This window comes from Schistocerca nitens, chromosome 1 (genome assembly GCF_023898315.1).
Source record: "Schistocerca nitens isolate TAMUIC-IGC-003100 chromosome 1, iqSchNite1.1, whole genome shotgun sequence".
In the NCBI taxonomy this organism is placed as follows: domain Eukaryota; kingdom Metazoa; phylum Arthropoda; class Insecta; order Orthoptera; family Acrididae; genus Schistocerca; species Schistocerca nitens.
Genome location: NC_064614.1, coordinates 410911580 through 410924713, shown reverse-complemented (window position 1 = coordinate 410924713; position 13134 = coordinate 410911580). Strand labels below are relative to the sequence as shown.

At 37.0% G+C, this 13134-nt stretch overlaps 1 protein-coding gene across 1 annotated transcript in view; it reads right to left on the bottom strand.

The window, feature by feature from the left end:
* LOC126249756 (RING finger protein 10) overlaps nt 1–13134 on the bottom strand; it is a 106908-nt gene that overhangs the window by 42769 nt on the left and 51005 nt on the right. Inside the window, exon 4 of the mRNA XM_049951447.1 lies at nt 9824–10008. Within this exon, the coding sequence (XP_049807404.1) occupies nt 9824–10008 (185 nt within the window). The remainder of the gene's footprint in view (nt 1–9823; nt 10009–13134) is intronic.

The window sequence follows — 13134 nt, the reverse complement described above, 5'->3', positions numbered from 1 at the left end:
AATATCCTTGTTCATCCCTACTCCAGTGCTACTCCCAACCAACTGCCTCACGACTCATATCCCTGCAACAGACAAAGACGCATTACTTGTCTCATACATTTTCCCCCAACCATTTACTCCAGTGCTAATATATACATCTCCAACCCCATCAAAGGCATGGCTACCAGTGAAAGCAGCTATGTGTACAAACTAAACTGCAATCACTGTGCAGCTTTCTACACGGACATGACAACTAACAAGCTAGCTGTCTGCATGAATGGTCACCATCAAACTGTGATCATGAGACAGCTGGACCACCCACTCGGTGATGTCCCATAACACAATGTGCTGCACTTCAATGACTGCTTCAGAACCTGCACCATCTGGATCATTCCTGCCAACACCAGTTTTTCTGAATTGCACAGGTGAGAACTCTTCCTTCGACATATCTTTTGTTGCTGTAACCTTCAGTACTCCCCTCACCCTCCACCTATCTATCTTCTCCCCTTCCCTGTTGCTGCTCCAACATTACACATGCCTTCTATTCCACCAATGCGACTACAGTCTTTTCCCCTTCTCTGCTCCCCTCACCCCCCATCACCCGCGCCCCACTCCCTCCATGCAGCCTCCCAGACTACACTATCTAGTCCCCAAGACGTCCCTCCACACTCATACAGACAGCACATCTTGTGCCCATCCCAACCCTGCTATCCCTCCCCTTCCCCACCCCATGCCACTGTCTTACCCCTATCAGCCACCCCAGATTATTGCTCACATCAGACACAGTCACAGTCCAGTCCAGTCAGCCTACAGCGGCTGGAGACAGTTACCATGTATGCGTGAGTTGTGCTTGTGTGAATTGTGTATTTTCTATTTCTGAAGAAGGGCTTTTTTGTCCAAAAGCTTAAATGTCTAGCAGTCATTTCGCTGTGCCTGTCTGTGACTTAATGCTTCCTCTATGCAGTGAGTAGCAATCTACACTTTATGAAAAGTGTAACAAAGACAAAACTATTTCAAAACCAAGTTGTTTCTGTTGTGCATGAAGCCACATGCAAAACAGATAGAAATGATACAGTGAAGGAAGGAAGATAAAGGTTTAATATCCCATCAGCAAAGAGGGATATAAGATAGCAGATGCATTGGCCAGAGGTACCTGTAGGTATACAATTCCCTGTTGGAGTCAATGTAGCCATACAAGACAACTGGTCATCAGAGATGCAGCAAAACTGAGGCGGAAGAAACTCCAGTTCAAGCAACTTGAAAAGCTAGGAAGTTAGGAGGGGTACATCTTTTAAAATGAATGAATAAATAAATAAATGTTTCACTTCGTTTAACAAATACAGGCATGTATGTTTCTATAAGTCAGTAAAAATGCTGGCTTACGTACGTGTGTTAAACTTCTGCCACATAACAAGCAAACTTATTGCTGTTATTTGATTGTAGTTACATTTTAAAATATTAATTTATTTAGATTGAGAATTCTTCTTATGTAATATCCAACCATAGTACTGTGTCATGAACTATGCAGTGCTTGCAAACCTCAATTTATCAGTCAAAGGCAAGCGTTTTTATCCAGTAATGAAGCAAATATTTTACACAAATAGATCAAAAACACACATATCATTCAGTCATTCTTTTTAAATTATTTGTGGAAACTTAACAATTTATACTTCTATTGCTGACTTGCCAACTAGTCATAGAGGATGGAAACGGAAAGACTGCATAACAAGCACAGCCATAGTTTCCACCACTAAAGGTAGTAGTTTATCACTAGTGGGCCTCTCAGCTGCTCCATCAAAAATTAGAGCAGAAACTAGAACTATTCTGCCCATTTAGGCTCAGACAGACATAACTAAATTTTTGCCACTTTTGAGTTGTTAGTACCATAAGGTACACGGAATCAAGACCTATGTCACAGTCAAACAAGCGTAACTCTGTCTTATGTGGTTTCCGTTTTAGTTGTCACGTATCTACATTTTACGAAAAATAGTAAGGATCAAACAGACGGAAGAGCTGATCCATTTTTAGACCACAGGACGCAGCATTAATTTGTGAAATGCAACAGCTCTTACATTTCTCTGATTGTAACAGAACTTTTAGAAGTTGCTTTTCCCACTGATTCTCTTTAGACGCATTGTCACTGTTGTATTTACAAGCAAGTAGAAGTATTATGGAGTCCAGAGGAAGAAGGATGGTGAAAATGTGCCTGGAGAAGGAACAGAATGTAATGGAATCTTTGAAGTATTAGAATCTGTTTCTTAGTGTATGTATTTTGGTGGTAAGTACTATAATAATAATAATAATAATAATAATAATAATTATTATTATTATTATTAATTATTATTCACCTCAACACATTCACATCTGACTAAATTATTTAACAGTTACACTGCAGACCCATACACATTCCCTGATACACTTACACATGGAATAACTTATCTGAAACCTAAAGATCAAGCAGACACAGTAAACCCAGCTAAATGTCGCCCCATAACATGCCTACCAACAATATATAAAATATTAACTTCAGTCATTACACAGAAATTATTGACACATACAACACAGAACAAAATTATAAATGAAGAACAAAAGGGCTGTTGCAAAGGAGCACGAGGATGTAAAGAGCAACTGATAATAGATGCAGAGGTGACATATCAAGCTAAAACTAAACAAAGGTCGCTACACTACGCATACATTGATTACCAAAAAGCTTTTGATAGTGTACCCCACTCATGGTTACTACAAATATTGGAAATATACAAAGTACATCCTAAATTGATACAGTTCCTAAAAATAGTAATGAAAAATTGGAAAACCACACTTAATATCCAAACAAATTCAAATAATATCACATCACAGCCAATACAGATTAAGCGTGGAATATACCAAGGAGACTCATTAAGTCCTTTCTGGTTCTGCCTTGCTCTGAATCCACTATCCAACATGCTAAATAATACAAATTATGGATACAATATTACTGGAACATACCCACACAAAATCACACATTTGCTATACATGGATGATCTAAAACTACTGGCAGCAACAAATCAACAACTCAAATTACTAAAGATAACAGAAGTATTCAGCAATGATATAAATATGGCTTTTGGAACAGACAAATGTAAGAAAAATAGCATAGTCAAGGGAAAACACACTAAACAAGAAGATTACATAATGGATAACCACAGCGACTGCATAAAAGCGATGGAAAAAACAGATGCCTATAAATATCTAGGATACAGACAAAAAATAGGAATAGATAATACAAATATTAAAGAAGAACTAAAAGAAAAATATAGACAAAGACTAACAAAAATACTGAAAACAGAATTGACAGCAAGAAACAAGACAAAAGCTATAAATACTTACGCTATACCAATATTGACCTACTCATTTGGAGTAGTGAAATGGAGTAACACAGACCTAGAAGCACTCTATACACTAACACGATCACAATGCCACAAATATAGAATACATCACAACATTCAGCAACAGAAAGATTCACATTAAGCAGAAAGGAAGGAGGAAGGGGATTTATCGACATAAAAAACCTACATAATGGACAGGTAGACAATTTAAGAAAATTCTTTCTAGAACGCGCAGAAACTAGCAAAATACACAAAGCAATCACTCATATAAATACATCGGCTACACCACTGCAATTTCATAACCACTTCTACAACCCTTTAGATCACATAACATCAACAGATACGAAGAAAGTAAATTGGAAAAAGAAAACACTACATGGCAAGCACCCGTATCATCTAACACAGCCACACATCGATCAAGACGCATCCAACACATGGCTAAGGAAAGGCAATATATACAGTGAGACGGAAGGATTCATGATTGCAATACAGGATCAAACAATAAACACCAGATATTACAGCAAGCACATTATTAAAGATCCCAAAACCACAACAGATAAATGCAGACTTTGCAAACAACAAATAGAAACAGTAGATCACATAACAAGCGGATGTACAATACTAGCAAATACAGAATACCCCAGAAGACATGACAATGTAGCAAAAATAATACAGCAACAGCTTGCCTTACAACATAAACTTCTAAAACAACACGTTCCCACATACAAGTATGCACCACAAAATGTACTGGAGAATGATGAATACAAATTATACTGGAACAGAACCATTATAACAGATAAAACACCACCACATAACAAACCTGACATCATACTCACCAATAAAAAGAAGAAATTAACACAACTAATCGAAATATCCATACCAAATACAACAAATATACAAAAGAAAACAGGAGAAAAAATTGAAAAATACATCCAACTGGCTGAGGAAGTCAAGGACATGTGGCATCAGGATAAAGTTGACATTATACCAATTATACTATCAACTACAGGATTCATACCACACAATATCCACCAATACAATGCAGCTACATCCAAACTTATATATACAACTACAGAAATCTGTAATTATTGATACATGTTCAATTACCCGGAAGTTCCTAAATGCAATATAACACATACCGTACAGTTAAAAGGAAGGGACGCTTGATCAAGGTCCGCGTCACTTTCCATTTTTAACCAGACGTAACGTCTGAGAAAGTACAGAAATAATAATAATAATTATTGTTGTTGTTATTGCTGAGCTGAGGAAGAATGTGAGCTGAGGAAGAATGTGATGTGGAGATGCTCAGGCCATTCACTGGTTCAGGTAGAGGTGGTGATCCTTCCTATGGACTGGACAACACGACAGATTCTGGCGAGTAGCCAAGCATTTACTAGACACTATAGTAGTTCCAGTTAATTTTCTCTTCCTTCCTCTAAATACCTGTCATGTTATTGTTACAGACAGTGGTTTGGACATGGAACGTCCCTTGTAAAGAATGTCACAAAAACTGCTGAGGATGCAACTATTGCACAAGTAAAATCACCATAATCAGGATGGGAAAATTGCAGATGACAATTCTGGTACTGAGAATAGTAAATGAACAAGAAAACTAAAAAGGGTAGCGATTAAAGAGGGATGGAAAAGAAATCAAAGAAAAATCAATCGACAGCATGGTAGGATACATATTTCTACGAAGAATTCTTAAGTTCCTGAAAGAAATATGAAGCCAAAAGATTACTCTATTAAATGTCCATGAGACTGCAGCAGTAAGTTTACTGAGCAAGACAGGCAAAATATCCATAGAGCCTACTGGGATCTTGAATCAATTTAACTACAAAGGCAGTACCTAAATAAGTTAGTGGAAGAAGAAGAGAAACAAAGTGTGAGGACAAAAATCGGATAACTTACAAAGGAAGAGGACCAAGAAATTCTATCTAATAAAGGGATCTGATAAGATTCATGTATGTATGCAGTTCTCTCTCAAGACATTTGACATTTCCGAAACCTTTGTAAGATGGAGTATAAAAAAAAAAATAGATGCACATCATGGAATTAAGAAAGAGTGAAAAGGATGTCACGAACCAGGTATAAAGAGACCAGACGAAAGTAGAGGCTATAAGGAAACACATTAAGATTTTTCCTACCCTTCATTCTCATTACCAGAGGAAAGAATCTACAGCAGATTATTTACCTGCCAATATGAGTATTAAGATAATGTATGAGTTATATTGGAAACAATGTTATGAGGAAGATAAAACAGTCGAGAAATTATGGCTGTATAGGGAGATATTCACAAAGGAATTTAATCTGAAATTCCACTGGCCACAAAAAGATACGAGTGATAAATGGGTTAAAGTTTTCACTCCTTTCGGCCAAGGAAAAGAAAGACAGAGATTTTAAAAGGGAACTGGAAGAGCATTTGGAAAGGAAAGAAATTGTAAGGGAATCTAAGAACATTAAGAAAGAAAGTGCAAGAATAAGTGAATCTTTGCTAGCTGAATTTGACTTACAATCTGTGCTTTACTGCCCTAAAGTGAATGCAAAGGCAGTATTCTATAAAAGAAGCACTCCATGTACAATATAACAGTTCTTAATGTAGGAGAAAGCAAAACATGGGACGAGGCAACAGCAAAAAGGAGATCCATAGAGCTGGTTTCATGTCTGTGGGATTTTTTGAAAAATCATGCAATAGGAAAACCATAAACCTTGTTTTCTGATACAAGTGGGGGCCAGAACAGGAATGCCAACATGTGCACTATGTGTTTGGACGCAGTGAATACACTGGACATTCCAACTATCGACCAATACGTTTTTTAGCCTGGACATTCACAAATGGAAGTACACTCAGTGCATGCAAACATCGAAAGAAAAAGTAAACATGTGGATGTTTTTTTTTATCCCATTGGCTGGTATACAATTGTAATAATGACCTCCAACAAGTACAGAGTGACGAATGGATAACACTCAAATTTTGGATTTCAACCAGCTACAGAAGAAAATAATTGGCAAGAGGAAAACTGCTGAGAATGGAGAAACTGTGAAATGGCTTAAGACTGATTGGATGTAATACAGGAAAGATCAGCCTGACATGATGTTTTTCAAGTATTGCTACGATGATCGTGACTGTCAAGTTCTGCACACAAAGAAAGACCTGGCGTATGAAATTCTTCAAATTCAGGATCTGAAGACAATACTCTGTGCCCAGCATGACAGTCCTGTTTGCGTAAGTAAAGAAAAGAAAAATGATCTTATAGTTTTATATAATAAGGGTATCATACCTCCTAGGTGTAACACATTATATCGAGGGCTCAATGCTGCTAATGATTCAGAAAATGAGGTAAACGTGGAAGAATCACAGGAATAGACTTCATGTTTATTTGTCTCATTTATTATTGTAGCTAGTTCATCACCTTAGCTATTTTGTGTAAACTATTAATCTTGGCTCTTAAATGTCTGTGTTGTATTATTTTTGAAACAATAATCCACAATCAGAAAAACAGGTGTGAGGGAGCACTGTGTTTCATTAAAATGATTTTTGCTGTGTGTGTTATGTGAAGATTAAAAAACAAGTTTATTATTTCTGTTACCTGTAAATTATTATTATTATTGTTATTATTATTATTATTATCTGGAAGTTCAATGTTATTGCAGACAAATAATGCAAAGTGAAAATAATAATGGCTTTTATGTATTCTCCATAGCAGACTGATGATAAACTTCCTGATAAATAGTTCTCTTGTTTGTAGTACTCACTGAATAGCACTGACACACATTCCCATAGCTTATTCTGTGTAATCTGTATCTATAAAGACATTATTAACACAACTGAAGCAATCTTTGATATGATAATATTGCTTAAAGCTGCATATTATTTGTTTGACGTTCATATATTATAGAGCAGCAGCCATTAAGTTAAAGATCGGACAAATGTAACTATGTGCATAATTACATAAAATATCTCATTAGCGTCCAACGAGTGACTAGAATATGTAACACCTAGTAGAGAACAGCAGTCAATGAAGTATATTCTTTATTTACCATAGAAAGGTTTGTGAAAAACTATTAATAAGTACTCAGTTTTTTGGACAAAACCTTTAAATCGAATTATCTCAAAACACTGTTTTTGGAGTTACGTTTCTTTGATCCTAAATGGGCGTATTGCTATCTGCAACTAAAGTCAACAGTGCTAATATGGGAGAAACCAAGAGGCAGACCCAGAAGTACAAACTGATACTAGTTAACGAAACAGCAGAAACAAACATTCTTTCTGTGCACCTCAAAGTATAAACTCAATGGTGGAACTGGCACCTGGGACAAGGCCATAGCCACTGAAGACAATTGTCACCTTAAATGATGGACATCTGCTGGTATATCAAGGTTTTTAGTGACACAGGTGCTCCAGGTCTACTTTAAGTATGAGGTTACTAGCTTCTACTCATGTGAACTCATATTTCAGCGATCCTCTAGAATTGGGAACACTGAGCGAAGACATTCAAGGAGATGCTACCCACTCCAAAGGGGGAGAAGTTTTAACAGTCAGGTCTGTCCTCACCAGATGGCACACAGGCAACAATTGTTAATATTAGTTTTGAACAGTTTTGTGATGCCTTCAGAAATCCATCATGTGTAACTGGCTGTCAACACTCACCTCAGAGGAAGGTGGAGAAGGGAGACACTAGCCTATAAAACAGGCATTTTTAAACAGACAGTTCTCTTGGCATCATTCATAGGTGTACTGAACCTGTGGTGGTCAATTTCTAACCACTGATCACATGCTTTGCATTTTCACATCTCGCCTCTCCACATTTAGCACCACACTTCTCATAGGACTTCAATTTTTTCCGCCCTCCCTCTGCATCTCCCACACACTCCTGGTGTGCATAACTAATGAGTTTCAGTGTTGTTTGCTTGGGATTTTCATTTCTTTGAAGGTTTCTCAATTAGACAACTAAAAATGCTGTACAGAACTTTCAGTCACAACAGAACACAAACAGTTAATTTAAAAGCGAACATATTACTCGTCATTCCCGAAGTTCCCAGTTAAATTTTATCATTATGGATATTAACATCCATCATTTAATGTGCGCCTTGATGTTAAATGGTTACTTTATCTCTGCAAAGTATTTTTACAGCCTTAGCAACTGGTATCCTTGCAGCCCAAACAAGTATCCTTTCAATGCCTGAGAATTTATCAGTTACAGCAACTTTTACTTGGATCTGTGTTAAGTTGGAACAGTGTTCCAGAAAGACATTTACAAGCTTTGGTGTCTATTTAATTTTTGTAAGACAATACCCACAGTGACCCATGTGAGAAGTAATATCTAAGAAAACAGAATATAAAATTCAAGTCATTGTGCTATAACCAATTCAAGACTAATGGCTATGAAATCCACATGCAACAAATATATAAGCAGTCCTAAAATTCACCCTGCACTATCACAAATTGTCTGCCTTATCCAATGAGACATCAAAATCCTATACTGAGGATCTAACAGTGTGGCTGATATAAGAATGCTTAATAAATGAAAGGAACGGTAAAAGAATGGACACAAGAACAAGGAAACACAAGATTGTTCTCTCAGACACATTGGAAGTCTGATTATTGCCTTTGTTGTGTGCATAAAAATATGTACGAGTGCAGCGGAAGGCCTTCTAAGAAGACACAAAGATAAGGTTTTTATTGTTTTGTGACTCAATAACAGTGAAGATTAGCCAGCTGCTCAGGCATAAAATTGATAGTCTCTAGGCCCCCAGCAAAATCCTGGCAAAGCCTTTGAAAGATGATTTAGGTCTCAGACCACCTGGAATATACAAAATACAGAGTGGGTGTGGGCAGTTTTATGTCTACTAGACTGTCTGACATCAAACTGCATTTGACAAGACTTCTATTTTTAAATGGACCAATGGGTTCCGGCACAGCATAATAAATGAAGCAATAGAGATAAAAGTATCAGACAATACCCTCAATGAGGACAGCAGATTGCACCTGAGTATGGCCTGGGATTGAGGAGTTTTAGTGTGTGTGTGTGTGTGTGTGTGTGTGTGTGTGTGTGTGTGTGTGTAAGTCTCACAACCAAAACATTACCATATATGGTGCAGGACTGAACACCAGTGACAATGATGACGGCACAGCTATATAAGCACAGCAGTGGCAGTCACATGACAATGAACCACTTTAAAACGGCAGAGGAGACCTCTGCCAAAGCTCATGGGCACTTAACCACTTGACACAGCTCAAAATCCAAGAATATATTATTAATCCATAAAAATAATTAACTATTACCAATGCACAACGGACCAGACCAAATGTAACAAGTAAGTAAGAAATAAAAACAAATAAATACAAAAATAAATATAGAACATATGTCAACTAGTAAGTGTGATGCAGTTTCTGCAAGTAAAGAATTAATTAATTGAACTGAGGCTAGAAAACACTCCTTTGAACACCCATCAACAAGTAATTAACGTATTACCTCTTCAGGTCTTGCCTATGTACTGATTCGTAACAGATTGGGCATTTGCTCCATGATTTATCTGATAATGCCAGATAGTGTAAGATGCAAGGCCAACAATAAACATGTCCACATCGTGTCATCTTGGCAGCTACAGGCGGATACAGGCATATTGGGCAGGAAACCATTTCACAACTCTGAAGACGCTGTAACAAATAACTACCATCAAAACTGTCTTCCACACTACCAATTGTATTTTATATTTTCATAACATTATACTTATGTTTCGGAACACAATAACATTATCAATTTTCCTAATATTAAATTTAAATGTAACATGTTTTCCATATCAAATACTTTATTATTTCATTTGCCTGGGATAGTGGTGACTATACAGTTTCAATCTTCATTTGCTTCCCTTTCTTAGGCAACTTACACTGTCTATGGTGGAATTAATTCAGTTTTTGTAATGTGGACAATATACAAAAACAGGGTTGCCACTAGTTTCCCCAAGTGAAATTCCCTGATTTCCGGACAAGTTTTAGCAATTTTCCCTGACAAATTTTGAGATCTCAAGGGTAGGTTAAGAAACAAGAATGAAAATATATACCGTTTTTAGATGGAGAAAGCAAGCCAAATGGTATGTATGTTTTATTAAGACCACTGATGTTATTTTACTGCAATACAACAAGACACATTTGGTGACAAAAACACACATTTCCTTGAAGTCGCAAGACCAATTTAAAATACTATCACTGATTTCAGAAATAACCTCAGAAAAAAGTAGGCCGCTTGAAAGAAGTGTATAACGCGGGGAAGAATGGAGTAAACCAACACTGTAGGTGACCACCAATAAAATGTTGGTTATACGATGTTCATTACTGTTGGTTATTACCCACTGTGTTATATCTATTATTTTACAGGTATTGTGCGTTTTTCCTTTCAAGAAATATATGAGTAGCGACTGACAATTTTCTTCTCCTTATCATCCATACTTTCTAACATATAACTTGCTTTTGAAGTGCCAAAATGGACTAGAACAAATAAAATTTCTATAGAACGCCAGACTGTACAAAATATTTGCGGTGAGACAGTCGCAGTTCCTGAAATCCATCGGTCATTGCATCTGGCCAGCTGAGGAGCACCAGTTCTGGGTCCATGGATAAACCATGAAAATCTGCTGCATTATGCCACACACAAACAGACCCTGCCTGCAGGCAGGTCAGCAAGACTAGATCCAATGGGCAGTCTCTGCACATTAGTTGAAATGTATGGCTTCAGATCGGCAGGCCTAATCCATTACAGATACCCAAAGAAACGGCCTGCTGTTTCAGCCCGTTGTAGAAACCCACTCATGTGGCCAACTATTCACGTGCCACAGACAGTGTGTTGTTGAAATGAGACCACAGTGATCAATCCAGGCAACAGATAACTTGTTCAAATACTCTGAGAATCAATCATAATAAGGATAGGTAGCAAATCACCGTGAAGATGATTGCTAAGCCATAGACGGACACGTAGAATCACACTCACAACTAAACTTTCAGCCATAGCTTTTGTCAGAAACAAGAATGAAAATATATACTGTTTTTAGATGGAGAAAGCAAGCCAAATGGTATGTATGTTTTATTAAGACCACTGATGTTATTTTACTGCAATACAACAAGATACATTTGGTCACAAAAACACACATTTCCTTGAATTCGCAAGACACCCCCCCCCCCCCCCCCCCACACACACAATCACTCCGACACAACTCGTGCACACACAGCTGCCGTCTCCAGCCGCTGCGTTTAAAGTCTCAGAATCAAAACCACTCCTCACTGCCTCTCATTGGCAGCTGCTAGGCTAGTGGCAAGAAGTGATTGTTTCATTCAATGAACTATTCAAAATTTTCTAAAAAATACTAATTCTGGTATTTTTCACAAAGTGTGTATTTCTGAAGTCATATCTCCTGATCCCACCGAGATCCCATGATAGAATTTTGCTATATGTATTAAGACATTACAAACTATATTTGATAATTTTTTGGTATTTTTAAAACTGCCACTTTTTGAGAAATTTAAATTTTAAAATTTTTAATTTTTTAAAAATTGTAACCCTTATCTTGTGGCATATCATATTAAAGCCCCCTTCAACAGCTTTAAAATGAAACCACTCCCAGGTTTATGCTTCATTACTGAAATTTGGTATTTTTCCTTAAGTCCATGATATATTGCTGCATACCAAAAATAATGGAAATCTGAGATACCAATTCGTGATCAGTGTGTTGATTTGACACGAAACGACCCTCAGACGAAGCATACGGGCTCAGTTATTTATACCACATGTTATTATTTTAATTAGATCTTGGTATGTTTCTTTAATAGAAATGGAATTTAGAAGCAATTTAACGTTTTTGAGAATCCTACTTTGTCTTCAGGATACTTTTTTTATAGAGACAATACAGTTCAGTTAAATTACTTAAAACAAGACACTTTCATTCGTAGGTATTTTGCTGGTGCTCACTTTTGTCTTTTTTCCCAGGCATTATTCTCATGTTTTCGTCATCTAAATAAAAACTCTCTACTTATTGCACTGTACCATGTGGCAATGTCTATCCTCTTTTCTGCCCAGCCATCGATAAAATAACCTTCTCCATTAAAAGAGCTCTTGCTTGTCGTACCAAATATTCAGAAACCTGAAATTTGGAACTGACTTTCTGTCGAGATCAAGTTGACAGCACAAGAGTAAGTAATTGAATTTTTTCACGATTATTTGCATATTCAATTTTCTGTTTGATTTTGTCCATGAGTTCATCATGATGTTTTGCCTTTTCTTCCAGTTCTGTTAAATCACTATCAGGGATAGTGCTTGCATAAGCTGCAGCCAACTCAACTTGATATGTACGTGAAATTTTAGTTTTGAGAGCCCCAGCTGCTGATTTCAATTTTTGTTTGGCTGCTGCATACAGACTATTCCAAGCAACTGAATGCAGCTTTGCAGGAAATACTCCTAAGCTAGTTAAGCACAGATTTTTCAGGAGTCTGCATCTTCACATTATTGTCATTTATATAGTCTGGTGATGAGTCATCACTTGCTTGCTTTTCATTGATAATTTTGATACAGGTTGGGCACATTTTCTCCCCAGGAATAAAGCTAAAGCCTCTCATTTTGAAGGTCTTTGCTTTTCTAAACTAATTCCACGCAATCCAGATGAAACAGATCATTTATGGCACTTGAAGGGATCACAGCAAATAGCAAATTTTCTTATGACACACACACACACACACACACACACACACACACACACACACACACACACACATTAAACCATAGTATGAATGACTTGC